The 18427-nt window shown below is 42.3% G+C and overlaps 1 protein-coding gene across 11 annotated transcripts in view; it reads right to left on the bottom strand.

Moving 5' to 3' along the window:
* Window positions 1-18427, bottom strand: part of macf1a (microtubule actin crosslinking factor 1a) — a 301232-nt gene that overhangs the window by 170387 nt on the left and 112418 nt on the right. For 10 of the 11 annotated variants that reach the window (XM_080442895.1, XM_080442891.1, XM_080442892.1 and 7 more), the window contains one exon: window positions 7515-7576. In XM_080442895.1, the coding sequence (XP_080299021.1) occupies window positions 7515-7576 (62 nt within the window). Of the gene's footprint in view, window positions 1-7514; window positions 7577-10926; window positions 11177-18427 lie in introns of those variants that run through there. The other variant, XM_080442899.1, reaches the window with a different exon arrangement.

Below are 18427 nucleotides of genomic sequence, written 5' to 3'. Positions count from 1 at the left end.
AAAGGGGTCCTTTTCCTGGCAGGTCACCCTGTTCTACTGAGCCCCACTCATTTCCCGTTTGTGTCCACCTGTGAGACCGCTCCACACTCTGACCCACCAACACTGGTTCGTTTGTCCCGCGTATTAACAGCAAACGCAGCCTTGGCATATTTCTGCTAACGATCGCTCACAGAGTTGAGCCCGGGTCTATGGTGTGTATAATGTGCACACATGTGTGTCTGTTAGGTATTTGAAAAGAGTTAGGTGTGGGCATGTTGGTGCATATTATTTGTATAATGTATGTGAACTTCAGTATATACTACGATAGTGCTGGTTTATTATGCTGGCACACATCAAAAAGACTGACACCACTACACACAGAGATCAGCTAATGTCACGTTCACGTGGAGATTAGTTCTGGGGTACATTAATTAATTGATCAGTATCCCAGCTTAGGATGCCTGAAATGAGCCTACAGTAAAACAAATTTATTTGTATAGTGCTTGCAAAATGCTTTTTAAGCAGTGTATCCCCGAGGTACAGTTTACTGCTTTTTTCTTTTTCTTTTGCTGCATGCTGCTGGGGGATTGAGAAAATCCTTTTCACCGTTATTTGGCAAACTTTCTAATGCTGCTTTTGTGAAAATGTTAACATCTCACTTCAGCAACCATGCTACCAACTCCCCAAGTAGGCCTATATCCTACATCCTTGAACGCATGTCATCTATTCTAAAGCATGCCTACTGTACATCGCACATTTATATTGTTCCCCTAGCACATGGGTTCCCAAACCTTTCAGCCCGCGACCCCCAAAATAATGCGGCCATTGACTCGCGACCCCACCTAACCGTGGAGGTAATTTATGCACATAAACTTGCATGTTCGGTGCGCATTTGTAATGTATTTTAGTATGACTTTTGATTGACTTTTGACTTTTGATGATAATTTCACGACCGACCCCAACTTTGGGAACCCCTGCCCTAGCACTACTGTGCTGTATATCGTTATACAGCACAGAATGTACATCTTTGTTTTTGACAGTCTTGGGTAGATTGAAATGGCTTCCCAAATGAAATCGAATAAACCACTTGCTGGTCGTCTGAAAGCACATACATTAGTTAAATAGCATAATGCATGTATGTTGTTCTAGATTAGAAGACCTATGGTCTACACCTGCTTGATGTGAAAAACACTCTTAAGCATTAAGACATTAAGAAGAGTCAGTACAGAGACAGTGCAAAAGACACACGTTATAAAAGCACCTTTGAATACAGTACCTTTGAATCTTTTAAATCCAGGCTCAAGACTCTGTTCTACTCACAAGCATTTGAATCCCCCTGAGATATTGTTTTGGCTCTTAACTTATTGTTTCTGGCCGTTATGTTGTTGATATGATGACCCTTTGGTTTTTATCTGTGGTCCTTGGTTATATATGCTGTCTGACGTTGCTTCTGTTTCTATACTACTGACTGTTTATATTGTATATTGTATGTTGTTTTATTATTGTTTGTTCCGGTGTGCTGTTGATATTGCTCTGCACAGCACTTTAGGTACAACAAAAGTTGTTTTTAAATGTGCTATATAAATAAACTTGATTTGATTTGATACAAAAAACAAAAAAACTAAGTAGAAATTTAACAGAAAAAAAGCATACAATTACAGTGTAGAATAAATGATTAAAAAAACTCAGTAAAAAGTATCTGCAAACATTAAGTATTTAGCTTTGTTTTAAAGGAACAGAGTTGTAGCAGAGTAGACCTGCAGTTTTCGGGGAGTTTGGTCCAGATATGTGGTGCAGAAAAACTGAACATTGCTTCTCCACATGTAGTTGTGATTCTGGAGACAGAAAGCAGACCTACAGTAGACCCACAGTGTGTGGTAATTGTGGCTGTAGGACCAGGATCATTTAGCAAGTTTCCACAGGCTCAACATGGTCCAATGCGATTTTAATTTAGTAATATGCACGTGCCATGTGCGTGTGTCTGCACAAAAATGCACAAATGTATTTGGTTGAGGTTGGTGATGTATAGTTGTAGGTTGTTAAATCATTATATTTGTGTGTGTGCATGCGTCTTTGTTGTTTCTGATCTATGGTGACCAGCAACTGTCAGACTTCTCTGGTTCTAAGACAGACTCCAGTGCCTGCCGCACGTGCGCACGCACACACACGCACACACACAGTAAAAAAGCTGCTCTTATAACCCACACATAGATATTTTCATTGTCCGTTTTATTTACTTTGGTCCTGGTTTGACATTGACTACCATTATGTCCACTGGTAGTGATTTATATAACCGACAGCTCACTTCATTACTGAATTATATTGATCAAGTTAACTCCTCCTTTCTGGTGGTCCAAATAGTGTAAAACAAATGCCAAGATAATATGTGCAACTCCAATCCACCAGGTGTGTTTACTTAGACACCTGAAGGAAGTACACAGACTAGACCTTTTGATCCAACCAGGCAGTCTCACATGTACTGTGCACAACTTCAGCGGAAACCTCAATCCAGGAAACTCACAGATGTGTTTGCAAGATTGCAGGTCTGAATGAGAACATTCTTTAATCTTCCCTTGACCTCTTGTATGACACAGCTACTGGCCTGGTCATGTCTTCGCAATGCCAACAGTGTGTGTCACTGCATAGTTGGGCTGTTGTCACAGGCTGTGGACTGAAACTCATTGTGGTTAGCACAGTGTTTGTACTGGTGTGTGCTCGCATTGTGGGTAGCCTTCCTCAGGTAAGACTTAGGCACACAGATAAAGCCTTTATAAACACATCTCTCCAGGTACCGCTTGACGAAATGCCTTGAGGTCACAGAGCACCGAGTGATGATGTCACATAATAACAATCTGAACTCCTAATAGGTGAAGTCATTGTATTCTGACTGATCTCTTGTCAGTCTCACTTCAGCTTTTCATTATGTGCATAATCTATCACTTGTTTTTCATCTGTGACTCTCTCTCTATCTCCCTGTACATCTCTAGCAAGCTCTCTTTCCTGTATGTTTTCATGTGGATGTCTCTATATATGAATAACGATCAGTACTGGTCCACTAGTAAATAGATATATTATTCTATTTAACCCCAATCTCTGTGACATTTTCTATGTTTCAGATGGGAAAACTAATGTTAAATAGAAGGGTGGCGTATTGTCTCATACATGAGAAAACCACACATACATTCTCCCTCCCACTCACACTGGTATCCTCCCCTTGTTACCAGCCATCCTTCCTCCTTATGTGATCATCATCAACATTCCAGCCATTTTTCACTCTCACATCTTCTCCTTTTAACCACACAACCACACAATGATATACGTTGCTATAGTAAATATAGTGATGTGGAATTGTTGATTAAGCAATTATTTGAAGAATAGAAGTATTATCAATGATTGATATGTGATTGAATTTCTGTTTTGTATAGCTTGGAAATATATCATATATATATATATATATATATGTATATATTTATTTAGATTTATATAGCAAAGGAATATTTTCTTTTTCAATGTTTGAGTATAAAAAAAATATATAAAAAAAAGATTTTCTGTTTTAATAGATTATTCAATGCAAGAAGGGTAGGCGCTATAAGCTATTAGCTTCAGCCTACGCCTTTTCGGTCAAGCAGTTTTGTTCTGCTTTGTTTTTGTTTGTAATTGTTCTTTTCGTTAATTGTATGAAATGCCATATGGGTGTATGGTTGTATTGACCGAAATAAACTTTAACTAACTAACTAACTAACTAACATGAACCCTAGCGTCCCTATTCTGGGCATGTCCTAATAGGCAAACATTTGACAAAAATAGGTCAACATTCGGCAAAAATAGCAGGTCTACAAGGTGACAATGACCATGTCAGCTTGTGCAGTAGATTGGCTACGATCAGTGAAGAGATTTAGTGTAGGGGGTAAAAAGGAGGGGACAAAGTATACAGTATACCCCTGAGGGATCCTGGTCAACTAAGTACATAGGGTTTAAGTAGTTAAAAGTTTACATAGACTGTACATTCCTGAGTGTGGTAGTGCAGGTGAAGTTACAAATGAGAGACCAAAATGGGGACTTATCCGACAGTTCGACCCCTTTATGTGTTCCCTGTACTGCTGATGCACCACCCTTAAGAGCGGTTTGGGAAACCCTAGTGTACTAGTACAGAATGCTGTATTCCGAAAATAAAACAGTCAACATGTTCTACTGTGTTTTTTCTTGTCCTCTGTGTCAGCAATAAGCTGTGGGAGAGGTGAACGTGGTACAGTAACATGATGGAGGTGGCCTGTTTTACATGGGCAGACATTCAGGGCATTACACTGCTTCATTGACTGACTGACTGACTGACTGACGATAGGGAAAAAGGAGATGGCCAATTATAGACCCCTGGGGGACTCTGGCCAAGGAAATATATAGGGTATAAGTGATTAACACTCCTACCATCATCTTCATCAGTGCTCTTTCTACACAATGGAAATGTTCAGGGCTCTCATGAATACATAGAGCTCCCCGTCCTCTAACTGACTGCTGGGCTTATGTAATATACTGTAGGACACAGTGGGACGAGGTTTAGACTGAATGAAACTGAAAGGGGCGGGGCAAGTGTAAGGGACAGCAAGGGGTAAATGAGGGCAGTCTGAATTTGTCCAAAGGGCTCTCTGCCAGCTCTGCCTCCTCCTCAGTTACAGTGTCTGAGTCTGGGCCTCTTTCAAGATGTGATCAGGAACACAACGAACAAGCAGCACGTAATTTGTGATAAGCTGCAACCAGCTCTGTACAGACTGTACAACACAAAAAATGTAATAAATAAAAAGAGTTATAAAAACTATAAAAACTATAAAAGTTATAAGAGACTATAAAAACGAATCGGTAATGGTTGCAAAGTCTAACATGTGTATTGCAATATATTTAGATCTGTGTTCAAATGTAACTGTATACGTTGTGTATCCATATTATTTTCTAATGTGAAAGTTTTGGCCAGTCTGCAGGGGGTACAAATCCTATTCACTTAGACAGATCTACAGATAGATCGATAGAGGGAAATTCAGTCGCCAACGGCAATTACAGCAGAGCAACAGGATCATATAGAACAGATAATGAAGTTGTATATGAAAAAAAGGTAATCCAAGAGACTGAAATGGCATCCTGCACAACAAAAGCACATCAAATTCACGTCTCTCTTTTTTTTGCCTGTCTCATACTGTATCTGTCCCTCTCCGACCTACATTTGCAGTCCCTGGTTACCTCTGCCAGTCTGTGCCACTATAGAGTTACAGTGGGGGGGGGGCTGGCTCTGCCCTGCCCCTGAGTTACTGTAGAGGAGTTATGGGGTCACAGAGAATGCCCATTCCATAGTCATGTGACACGAATGATCCGCATTCTCATTCTCACTGACAGCAGGCTGTATAGTCTCTGTGGAGTGTGTAAGGTACAGTACGTGTTGGTTGAGGTACGTGTGTGTGCGTGTGTGTGTGTGTGTGTGTGTGTGTGTGTGTGTGTGTGTGTGTGTGTGTGTGTGTGTGTGTGTGTGTGTGTGTGTGTGAGACGTGTTGTTAAATGTGAACGCAAATAAAGATGTTAAATGTGTGTGTTAGAATGTGTGTGTTAGACTGTAGAGGGGCACATTATGCGTATCTGTACTGTATGTGCGTGTATTATTACATTATGTATACTGTACATCCGTGTGTGCTCATGCCAGCAGCGTGTCAGCTGTCTAAAGCTTAGACAAACATGCAGTGGGGGTCAAAGGTCAAAATTATTCTGTTCCAGAATCACGTTAACTCTTTCAGTGCCAAGAGTATTTTCATAAAGTACTCCCAAACTGCCAGGAATTTGCGTTTTTTTTTATTTTGTAATTTTGTAATTTTTCATTCAAATAAATGATCTGATTGGGGTTTTAAACCCATAATACAGTTCTACCAGTAGAGAGCAACAAATCGACACATTGATGATCTCGCTGGCTCACTCACCCCCTCCCAAACAGGCTCACGTCATATCCGGTCAGAACCGGATGTTGACATTTTCGACAATCGTTGATCGCGCTAAATTACGATGCGATACACGACTACGATGACTGATCGTCACCCAGACCAAAGAGAGTAGACGTGGACCTCTCCGTTCGCTTTTTATACCGTGTGAAAAACCGTGACTTTCCCTATTCTGGCCGAAAATCACCGGAGAAAAACAACGTGACCCGGAAATGAATTTTTTTTTTTACATCCGGCTCCGGGTGAGTCTGATGTAGTCAGGAAGCGAAAGTGATCATGAAAAATATACAGAATAGCGCGACCACAGTCAAAAGTAAAAACTCGGGATTTCTCGTGCTGGCACTGAGGGTACTCGGGAAAAACTCGGGATATGTCGGGGCGTGGCACTGAGAGAGTTAAGGAGAACACTGGCTGTCCACTTCAGAAGCTGTGACCATTCAAGCCAATCTTTTCAAGAAGCAGCAGCATTTAGTCTCATTAAACTGTTCATGCAAGCAATGTAATTTATTAACTCCTTTAATGGCACTGCCAAATGTGTCGGTACACATTACTGTATTTGGTGGTGAGGACCAATAAACTTCACAGTAGTGTGTACCACTCGCTAAGTCGGTATTCATATAAAAAAAACGTTCATATTCAATTCATTCATTTATTGTTCCTGACGATCATTAATAACACACGGCTTGGTTGAATGCTTGATTCTATGATAAAAAATTTAGCGAAGCGGTGTGTTATTTTTGAATAATGACCGCTGAACTCAATAAATAACAGACCTGCACTGCTTGATTTTGTGCTGTATCCAACTTGGCAGCCATGTAAACAAACACACAATGTCATTTACAGCTAAACATTGCTCTCAATGTCTTTGAAAACATTTGAAACGAGAAATAGACAATGCAGTAACCGAATATTGATTATATTTTATCAACGCGTTGGATGCACCTGGCATAAATTAATGGAATACTTTTATTACTGTAAGCAATGAAATCCTTTGTTTTGTTTCTTTTGGGTCAATATATTCAGGGTGATTAGACCCTGTCTGGGGTTTATTTCTCAATAATGATCCGCTCCCCATTGATTATCCCTTGCACATTCATTCATTGATGTGGTCATGTGTATTCATCCCCCGTCACTTGCCAAACATGACAGAGGAGATGTAACCTCAGATCCATAACATCTAGTGATAAAGCCAGGCAGTGCTGCCATCCAGAGTCTGGATGAGAGTCCAGAGAGTCAGACTGATGCTAAATCTATCAGTTCAATGGTGGAGTCTGCTGCTGCTGAGGTGTGTGGTCACACTTACACCACAGGCAGCCAGGCAGAATAATAGACACACACACACACACTCACACAAGGGCTGTCATGATTACAAATTTAAGTTGACGATGAATTGTCGCACAAATAATTGTGATTAACAATTTAATTGTGTTTTTGGCATTGAACATTATGAATAAAAATTCCATTTCTTTTAGGCTTCGTAAACAAAAGGTGCACAGGGCAGATATGACAAATACCCTGCATAATTTAATAACATTTAAATCAAATAAAATAAAAAATACATACCTTTATGAGATGCTTGTTGACCCATTTAGTAAAAGTTTTCTTCTGTACCCGGTCTCGCTCATCTGAACAAGAAAAGAAGAGAGGGAGATGAAGGGAAGGAGGGGGTGAGAGAGAGAGAAAGATTAATCATTATATAACTCAAACACAACCATTACAGTGCAGAAGATGACTTGAATTGTGTCACGCACGCACACACACACACACATCAGTGAGATGAGTCAGTGTTCTAACTGGAGCTGGTTCAGCAGTGATGGGAACCAGAGATCTCATAATGAGAGCTCATCTGAAAGATGAATGTCCTATCAAGATGCTACACACATGTTTTCTCCAAAACCTGCACACAGTCAGTAACTCAAGGTCTTGCACTCAATACTGCCTTTGTAACTGTGGACACACACACACACACACACACACACACACACACACACACACACACACACACACACACACACACACACACACACACACACACACACACACACACACACAGCTGATGGCAGAACTTCTGAGTGACGCATACTGTAGATAGACGGTTTGTTCATAAGCATGCTATTTCCATCTTCACAGCAACCTGCTTTTCTGGGGGACCCGATGACGTTTATTGCTATGGATACCATAACCAACGCAGCTTCATATCGAACGAACCGTGTCACGGCATCACCCGAACTGCACCGATTGATGCATTCCTCTCCTGTGCTCACGAGCTTGTATATCTGCTATTTTTGAAGAGCCAAAGTATAAAATATGGTTTAAGTGGTTCAAATGATCGTGACGCTGTATTAACTACTTCTGCTGGGGACCCCCTGGTAGCCCCCCACCCCCCAAGGACCCCTGGGGACCCCACTTTGAGAACCGATGCTTTACTCTATACATTTAGTTATATGGTTTGTAAAAATAAAAACATTTTATATGGTTTGTACAGACACGTCTCTACACCTTTCTGTCTTTTCACCCTGTAACGGAGGCTACAGCAGCATTATTCACTCACAGCAAGGCAGGCAACATCCTCAAAAAAACGGAAGCCTGAGGTTATAAACACTTTCCCCCTCCCATTACACAGATTCACCACAAAGTAGCCAAAAGCAAAGCCTTAGGTACGCACAGAGATACGTAGACCAAAAAGGGAAGAAACTAAACACAAATCTTGTTTGGGGTCGTCTTATCTGTGGTTATTTTTTTACTGTTGCCTTCTGCTGTCTGTCTGTCTGTCTATAGCACTGAGCTCCAAAAGAGCTGTGTGCCGTCAGTACTCAGTTCAGAGCGCCAGTGCTGCGTCATTCACTGGTCAGGGCACGAGGGGCAGTGAGGTAGACAGGCCCAGAATAGAGCCTGATGCTGGGGGACATGTCCGCGCTATCTACAGCCCACCCCCACCCGATCCCACTCCTCACACCCGTGGAGCCAGTCTCTTCCTCTCCTCGTATCAGGTTGTCTGGGAGAGAACGCAGACCCTCTCTCTCTCCCTTCGTCCTTTCCCGCCTCTTTTCTATCACACTTCCTTTGAAAGCAACGGTAAAACGGTCCTTAACATTAAAACCGGGAAAGCGTCTGATCTGTGTCATTTTAGATTTTTGCGTTGGCTATTCAAAAATAGCAGATCTTGAAAGTGTGAGAGCTACAGATTTAGAAGGCATTCATTTTGTAGAATCAGCTTCAAGTCTTAATGGGTTAAAAATGAGCTCATATGTTTCTCCACTGGGCCATAACAACACATTGACCTCATAACAAGCCAGTTACGCAATTCTACAAAATAAGCCACACTGTTACTGAAGATGATAATTTAATCAAAGTCATAGGTCGAAAGTCATAGCACTACCGACCACATACAGTAGCTTCTAGATTCATGTGTTTATAGGGGAAAGAAGAACTGTATGGAAGAAATTATGTGTAAAAACAAAACAAAAAGAAAAGCAGCTCTTCTCTCTTCTTAAGACTTTTCAACTCTATCTATAACTGACACTACTGACAGAACAGGACTTTCCCTCCAGTCAATCAAAGTGTTTCAGCTCCAACCAATCAGAGGCCAACCGTGAAGTATTTCCTCCCACTTCCTGATTGTTGTTTACATGGTTGCTGTGGCGACACTGCGACAGCGCGCAGCCATGTGGAGAGAGAGATAGGCCACCTCACTTCCTCATTCAAAGATACGTCTCTACACACACACACACACACACAATACATACACACCGACACTCACAAACATTCCATAAGCACCTACTGTATGACACACGTTCTTTTACAGCACCTACAGTGCATGTCCAACTGGTACTCTATGTAAATACACTGACTGACAAGGCTATTTGCTTAACCAATGCCAACACAGACTCCAATACTGTAACTGTATGTACTGTAGGGCCTACACTAAAAGTTGGTTTCTGTTGTGTCTGTTAGAGTGTAGGCTACTGCACCTTTACAAGCAATTGGTTACTTCAAAGGAGAGAGCTTTAGGCCAAAATGCCTCTGATTGTTACAACTCAGGGTCACTTCTCAGTAGGACACGCACGCACACGCTCGCTCAATAGCAACGCTTTACAAAGAGGGCTAGCCTCAGGGCCAAGACACACATACAGTGTCTCAACACACTCTTGCAAAAATGTTGTCACATAGTGCAACACTCCGCACTCCACAAAACCTGCCTGGGGAACCGAGCAGGTTGGCCCAGAGGATCCTCACACACACTTTCCGTGGAACTATAGCCTCTAGGTCATGAAGTGCATCAAGGTGGCATCAAAATAAAATGCTTTCACTTGCCTGTGCAACTACAGGCAGTTGCAGAAGTAAGGTCAAGGTGTGGCTTAATTTAACCAATTAAGGAGTTAACCACAAGTATGTAAACGCAAAAGAGGACAGACTGACATGTTAAGAGTTGAAGTAAGCCTCAAAACGTACTGTACAGTGTGTGTGTGTGTGTGTGTGTGTGTGTGTGTGTGTGTGTGTGTGTGTGTGTGTGTGTGTGTGTGTGTGTGTGTGTGTGTGCGTGCGTGTGTGAGAGACAGCCACGGAACGGCACTCATTAAACTAAACAGTAAGGCATTGTTCAGACACATACACAGTCTAAACAAAACACAACACAACACACAGACACACACAATACCATATATCTCTCTTGAGAGCTGCACTGCAAAAATCCTGACACTTAACTTAACTTGAGTAAAACAGAGAATTCTGCAACGTGCATTGATTGATACAGTTCCTGTTGAGTAGTACAACTGATGTGCTCAGCATGTGCACAAATCACTACTGTCCAAACACAGACGTACGTGCACGTACACACATTCACATGTGCTGACAATGCTGTCGCAGAGGGCATGTTGGCACTATGTAAACAAGGTTTGCAAACACTACACAGCTCCTGTATGGGCATGTGAACAGATAGACACACAAACACACACAAATGAAGACAGCTACTGACCTGCACAGCACATGAGTGAGTACAGGTGAGCGTTGAGATGACATTCATTACTGTACTCTGGCCACATTGTCCACACGTTTAGCAGTCCTTCATTTCATGTAAACGGTAGGTAATCCAGGAGAGAAGCCAGTCTCGTCTATCTACTGCACACGTCTCCAAAACAGTCCCACCAGCAGCAAGAGTAGGAGTTCCACAAGTCTCAGGCTTTTGTGAGTGAAGCTCGCTTACGCAGCAAGAGAAACGCCTGGCTGCCTCCCACATTCACTCTCTCTCTATCTGTTACTCCTTTCCCGCTGCGGTCCATTCCAAAACTGCCATGTCAGTCCACTTGGCCAGTGCTCTCTCTCTCTCTCTCTCTCTCTCTCTGTCATTTGCTCTTTCCCGGTGGTAAGCAGTTGCTCTCACACGTGTGTGTCAAAGTCGTGGCACTGACTCCTCCCTCCTTTGGTCCAAAAAGGGACTGCCTCTCTCTCTCCTCCCTCTCCCTCCCTCCCTCACTCAAGGCTCTCTATTTACTTGCACTCTCACTTGCATACTGCTGCCTCACCAGTCTGTGGCACTCTACCTCCATCTCTCTCTCTTCGTTTGTAGAATACACATGCTGGCTTAAAACGTAGCTGTCAGTGGCTTTTTCTCTACCTCAATCACTTTCTTTCTTCCATTTTCACCTGAGTCATCCACCTTTTTTCTCTGTGAAGGTAGTACGGCCCTCTTGTTGTCCAGATGTGTTGTGTGTGCTGAGTAATCGATTTCTCCTTTATTCAAGCGACTTCTCTCCTAAATAAAATCTTCTTCGCAAAGGACAACCTAGTAATGGACTGACTGAATATAATGAATTATAAAAAAGGTAATGTTTGTTCTCCTTTGGCACTCTGAGCCTCTTTTTTCCTTTTGTATTGTCCGGGGAGCAGATAAAAACAGAAGTATACCGTAACCTAGAAAGGAGAGGCACACTTACAGTAGTGAATAATAAGGAAGTGCAAAGAGCAGTGCTTTCATAAAGTCCTGGATACGTCGCTTTATGATTACGTAATCTAGTCAAGTGTGAGTCTGGTCTTTTGAGTATGCTTTCTCGTTGCAAACGTACACACACTGGACACAAACACACACACATACACAGACACGCAGCTCTTCTAAGTTGACAAAAAACAGACACAGTGAGTTCTTGATATCTCCTTGTATGTCCTTTTGTTTTGTTTCCTTTCTTTTCCTTCAGAGCAAATTTCCTGGATATGCTTTAGTGTGAGGGTCAACAGTCCTCCAGCAGGTCTGCTCTCCGAGTCCAGGGTCTTCAGAGTGACTCAGTCTGAGATTTGACTTCAGTCTCCGCAGGAGAAGCCCTTCTGGACTGATGATATTATCATCTAATTTAATACAGAGAGGAAAATAGACCCACGGAGAGGCAGATCAGATCCAGTGCTAGTGTATGTGTGTACGGTATCTAGGGAGATGGCTCACGTCGGTGTGTAGCTCTATTGAAGACAAACCCCGATCAGATTTCTGGCCTCCTTCCAAAACTCATGCTTTTCCAAACAGACATAACAATGTGTTGAGTGCAGACGTTACACAATCAGCAACTTCAGACACACACGTGTTCAACATTTATCTCAGCTGTCAAAGCCAACGGTTACAAATTCATATTTTAATTAAAACCTCCTCCTTTTTGCAGAGATACCATATGGCTCAAAATCGTGCCTCGCATCTGACGGTCTGCAAAAGTCCATGCAAAATAAATTTCTGCACCGTCATGTTTTTTTGTAAAATCAACACGAGCCATTCGGGCAGGAGAAAAACAGCGAGTCAGCAAATGCACAGTGCAGAAGTGACGCAGCGTCACGTGACCTTGACCAGGAAGTCAAGGATGGCATAATCAAAGCAATGGCGGTAGCACAGCAGGTGACAGCACAGCAGGTATGATAATCTGTGATTGCACTGAGCACAGCAGGTGTGCAATACTGAAACAAACACACATATAGATGTGCAGTACAGACACACACACAAGCGGTCTAGACAGTGACTCACACACAAAAAGCAAGCTCACACATGAAGAGTTTTCAAACACTGCTCTCCCTCCCTCCTGTTTCTCTCTCTCTCTGTATCTTTCTCTATGTACTACGTCAACAACATGCCCCTCAAGTCGTTTTCTCCTCTTGCAGCGGCATCACTCCATTGTTTCCATCCCTCGTTTCCCTTTGCATCCACTCCTCCAGTTCTCTTCTCTTCTTCCGTCCTACGTTGTTCCTTTGCTCTGTTTTTCTATGCAGAGTCAACGGTTAGCCATCATCTCCTGTCGTTTCTCCCAGGGCCGTCAACAACACTATAAATACCAGACAAGGCTTAAACGCTCCTAATACCACACGCAGTATGCTTATCCCTTCCCGTCCCCTCCTCTGGCTTTCTCTCTCTCTTTCCTGTTATCAGCCTTAATCTTCCTCTCTCTTCCTCTCTACATCTCTCGTGTGTGTCTTCCGTCACCCTCTCTCTCCATCCCAATTCAATTAAACAGAGTGGCATGTCTGTGCGTCTCCTCCTTGTTTGGGCGAATTGTGTTTCACTTTCACTTCCTATTTTTTCATCTTTTTGGCCAATTCTCCCCCCCCCCCAAATATGTCCAATAATTTGGTACCAAACAGGATACCTCGGTTGAATTACAATGTAATAAGCTATGCATGATTAAATTAAATTAACACTCTGGATTTTGCTATGTCCGCATTGGAGGTCATAAGTGTGCCAGATTTGGTGGCAGAGGTGGGATTTGAACCCATGCCTACCTAAAGACTGCCGCTCAGTAAAATCCTCTGTTAATATAACTCAGAGAGTAAAACATGTTACATACACTCTTAACACTGAGGATGTTACTGTGCATGTGTGGTGATGTGTACAGGAACATTATTAAAGCGACTTTGGGTACTTAGAAAAGCGCTATATAAATCTGCGCTATTATTATTATTATAATTAACAGCCGGGTATAGAATCTCAGCCTGTGTGTTCAGCTAATTCTTCCCAATTAGCACCCGGCCTGCCCTTCCAGTTAGCCCAGCTCTGTTCCCTAGCTCTGGAACCCCCTAACAAGGCTGTCATCAGATTAAAATCTCATTCAACTTCATTTGGGCTCCCGTGACCAGAGAGGAGAGCAAGGTCTTATTGGGCAGATTAAACCCCATTTACAAAACATCTGGGTATTAAGCCTGATGATCAATAGTATATTGTACAGTATAAACATAACCACAGCTTCTCTGTGTGGCGACAGTAGCACACGGTTTCACAGTAGACTAAACGGTACACAGTTCAGATTAAAAGACAAAGGTATGCTCAGGTCAGTGTTGTTGTGGTGATATTTTATGACCCTATATATACACCCAATAAAGACAAGAAGACATAAATGACATCCTGTTCAATGTTGTTCCACTGAACTGGAGTTACATTGCAACTTGCAATGTGATTATTAACTGTAATTTTGTCATTGGTGTGTTTGTTTTAATAACACTGTACAGACTATTTTAAATGGACCATTTCCTTTTCTGAAGGTGAGATTTCTGTAAATAAATTGTCTGTATTATATGGCAAATATAGCAAAGTACGCTGTTTACTATTACTAGAGCTCACTTAAATCAATGTAACAAAATAACAACAATTTAACACAACTTAGGAAACGTGGGATTTATATACTTTATAAGTCAACCTAGCCTGTGTGTGTGTGTGTGTGTGTGTCTGTGTGTGTGTGTGTGTGTGTGTGTGCGCGCGCACACACACACGTACTGTACGTGAGTGCGTGAGCGCATGCATGCATTTCCACAGAACTGCAGTGCCCCGCCTTGCCGTAACCCGTTGCTGTGACATGTCCTGCTTCCTGCAGCAGCTAAAAATAAGCCAACGCTACAGCATCACAGTATTCCAGTACATGCGCACTCTTGGCTCACTCAAGGCGTCTCTCTGCGATGCCTTGTGAGCTTGCAGATCTGCTATTTTGGTGTGCGCTGGTGTCACGCAACTATGTATAACTCAGGCTTTTATAGTGAGGGAGGGCTAAAATAATGTGGATTAAACAAGCAATCAAATTCTGTGCTGGCCATGGATGAAACTATTATACTGTACTGTATATTGTAGAATCATTCACACAGGCATAGACAATGACTACAGTCCACACTGCATGCCGATCCAAAAAACACACATTTTAAATGTACAGCATGGAACTTTAACTGCATTTGGATGTATTCAATTGGATCCAATAAACTGAATTATAATACAGATGAGACTCAAATACCACAAGAGAAACGTACCAATCCTAATCCTGCACCCTTGTTCCCTTAACTTGCTCTCTTTAGTACCACCACTCTTTTGACCACTCCTACCTAAGTCTATCAGGCTCATTGATCTCTGTAATTAATTATCCCCTGTGACTCCATTACCTTGCCACTGGCCAGATGTCCCTACCGTCAGCCACTGCTGCCTCTATCTACCAAGTTGGTACAGTATCTACAATGATGAATTCAATTTCAAATTAGCCCCGATCAATATATCTACTGCTAGCAGCTAACACAGCTATTTGAGTAATCCAGCCAGGCAGCCACAATCAACTCTGGCACTGGACACATGCTACTACTGTAACTGTTAATGTACAGTTTTATGAATGCCATAAACACAGTGTCATGTTACGAAATAATTTAGTTAACGGAGGGGTTAGCTGCTCATGAATCCTTGAGTGGTTTGTTTTATGACGATTGTTATATGACCATTTAGCACAGCTGGGCTGCTATCTTAGGTCAAATGTCTGGACCGAGTGACACTTTTCGTGACATGGATTGTATCTTTTGGGGTGCACATACTGTACAGTATAGCACCATGACCAATTGTTTATTATGTTTATTATTCTGCACAGAATAGTAATCATAAATGCGCAGAGGTGATCCACAATGCATATATCTTGATGAATACCAAAATAAACTATATCAAAACTTTGGTTTGGTTTTTATATAGAATAATAATAATAAATAATATTACTCTAAAATAGAGTAATAATATTGGGAACACATATGATGCACTCGTTGCAAATATCACAACACTATTTCCATTTGAAATAATCCACATGTTTTGCATTAACCCATTCAAACCGGGAAAGCATCTGTGCCATTTTTGATTTTTGCGTTGGCTATTAAAAAATAGCACACATACAAGCTCACAGCGCGTCACTTCGTGCCACGCTGCGAGCTTGTACATCTGCTATTTTTGAACATTTTTGAAAAATCTTGAAAGTGTTCGAACTACTGCTTTAGAAAGCTCCAAGAAGTTCCAAGCTGATGCACCTTGCACCTCCTTTGACCCCATTCACACAGACCCTGAGTCATGCTAAATGAAAAGGGGCGGTGCTGCAGAACATAGGTAGGTAGCCAATCGTCAGACTCTCTGACATGTCTACTTTGCATATGAATCAGCCTCAGTTCATCACTCTGTGAGCGGATAGTGTATATCCAGTAGACGAGAAAGAGAACTAGTGTGAAAGGTTAGTGTATATCCAGTAGATGAGAGAGAGCAATAGTACTGTGAAAGGTTAGTGTATATCCAGGAGATGAGAGAGAGCACTAGTATTTATCAGGGAGCGGCCTTTGTTTCGATGCAGTTTCCACTGTGGTGTGACCGTGTGACATATTTTTGGTGTGTGTGACAGCCTGATGTGTCTCACGCCAAATGAGCGAGAGCTGGCCACCTCTATACCAGTGGTTCTCAATGCGAGGCGTTGTGAGCTTGTAGATCAGCTAATTTCACAATGTTGGCCTCTTTCTTATATTATTTGACAATTTGGCCAATGTTTGACCAGTTTTTATAGTGGTTTGTTGATTACTTTTGATGCAGGAATGGTCTTTTTTTTCTTTTCTTTGTTGTTGGAGGTATTAAAAATGGTCACTTCACTGTCATCTGGGGACCCCCCTCCAAAATCATGTAGGGACCCCCCTGGGGGTCCCGACCCACAGGTTGAGAACCACTGATCTCTACAGTATACGGTGAGACACTGAACTACAGTACTATCTGTACGTACCATTTAACTATTATAAAAAGTAAGTATCAAATCTAAATCACTGTGATCCACTGGAATTTGTATGACATCACTCATAGTGTCAGTGTTGTTTAACATTATCCATAAATAAATAGCCACAGGACTATGTTGAGGGGTTTACTGGCAACCGAGCTACATTCTGTTTAGTGAACTTTATAGATTTATAGAAACAAACTTGAGATTTAAGCACTAAATGTGCGTGCGTGCGTGCACGCACATTTAGTGCACGCTTGTTTTTTTTTGTGCACGCACACACACACACACACACACACACACACACACACTGAGTGCATGACGATGATATTTCCAGGTCTAATTGCTTTATATGGCACAATAGCTCATAAAAGAGCTAAGAACCAAATATGGAGAATTCTGGTCCGTTGACTCATAGAAGCAGCCGTGATATGATCGCTGAATACTCTGGTACAACAGAGCTGGTGTGGAGTCAAAGGCAATACAACTGTCCGACTGTAAGGAGAGATGGAAGAGCACAGACCTATATGATCTTTACGGGGTGACCCTTTACATTCCGCTCAAACTAAAATAGAAAGCCAACACCGAGACCACGTACTGTACATTGGCAAGCTAGCAGGGAGTTAGCCTGCCACTAACTCATTCAAAACTCACCCAGTGCCACGTGGGGGCTAAGCTAACCGTACCCTCATCCCCAATAACAACTATGGAGAATAAGCGAGGAAGCCAACATGGTGACGCGGGTGGTCATAAGAATTACATGGCATTAGAGGCGGGGCTTAAACAGGAAGGGAAGTGGGTAGCCAGGGGTTGCCCATCTGCCCCAAACGGTCTGTCAGGGGAGATCTAAATAGAGCCTGTGGTTGGCTGTAGGAAGCGAGGTGTCTACCTGGCATCAATATGGGCGGTTCCCGTCTGCGTCTGCGACAGTACCAGACGCCCGCTGCCGTGATGAAGTGAACAGTCACCACCAGGATTGGCGTCATAACGGCTGGGTCTGATAGAAGATCCATCTTGGTCCCGGGCGGACAAGGTAACAATGTCAGTTAACTCTCCACAAAAAAAACACCAGAAAAAAAGACGTAGGGTGCCAAGCAATGTCAATTAAATCCACACACTGAACAAAAGAAAGAAAGAAAGAACTGACCAAAAAAATTTGTCAGTTACTGTAACTCCACCAGTTGAATCCAAAGTTTCTCCAATTCTCCAAACAATCAATTGCTAATCTTTAAGAAGAGTCCATATACTTTCTAGATTCTTGTTGTCAGTAGACAGTAAAGCACTAGCATCCTCCTTCCTGTTTCACTTCTTGTCTCCAGACAAAAACGAGGAGCATGAAATCACCGTTACTGTAGATGAACTTACATCCCAACGTCTTTCCTTCCTTCCCCAACTTTACTCCCTCTTTGAACACGGAACTGTTGAGTCTAATGAGTTCTCTGAGTCGGACTCTCCATTCAGACACCCTCCCTCTTT

The sequence above is a fragment of the Gymnoscopelus braueri genome (assembly GCF_963280865.1).
Source record: "Gymnoscopelus braueri genome assembly, chromosome: 11".
Taxonomy (NCBI): domain Eukaryota; kingdom Metazoa; phylum Chordata; class Actinopteri; order Myctophiformes; family Myctophidae; genus Gymnoscopelus; species Gymnoscopelus braueri.
The sequence above is the reverse complement of the archived record's forward strand: the minus strand, read 5'-3'. Positions and strand labels throughout refer to the sequence as shown.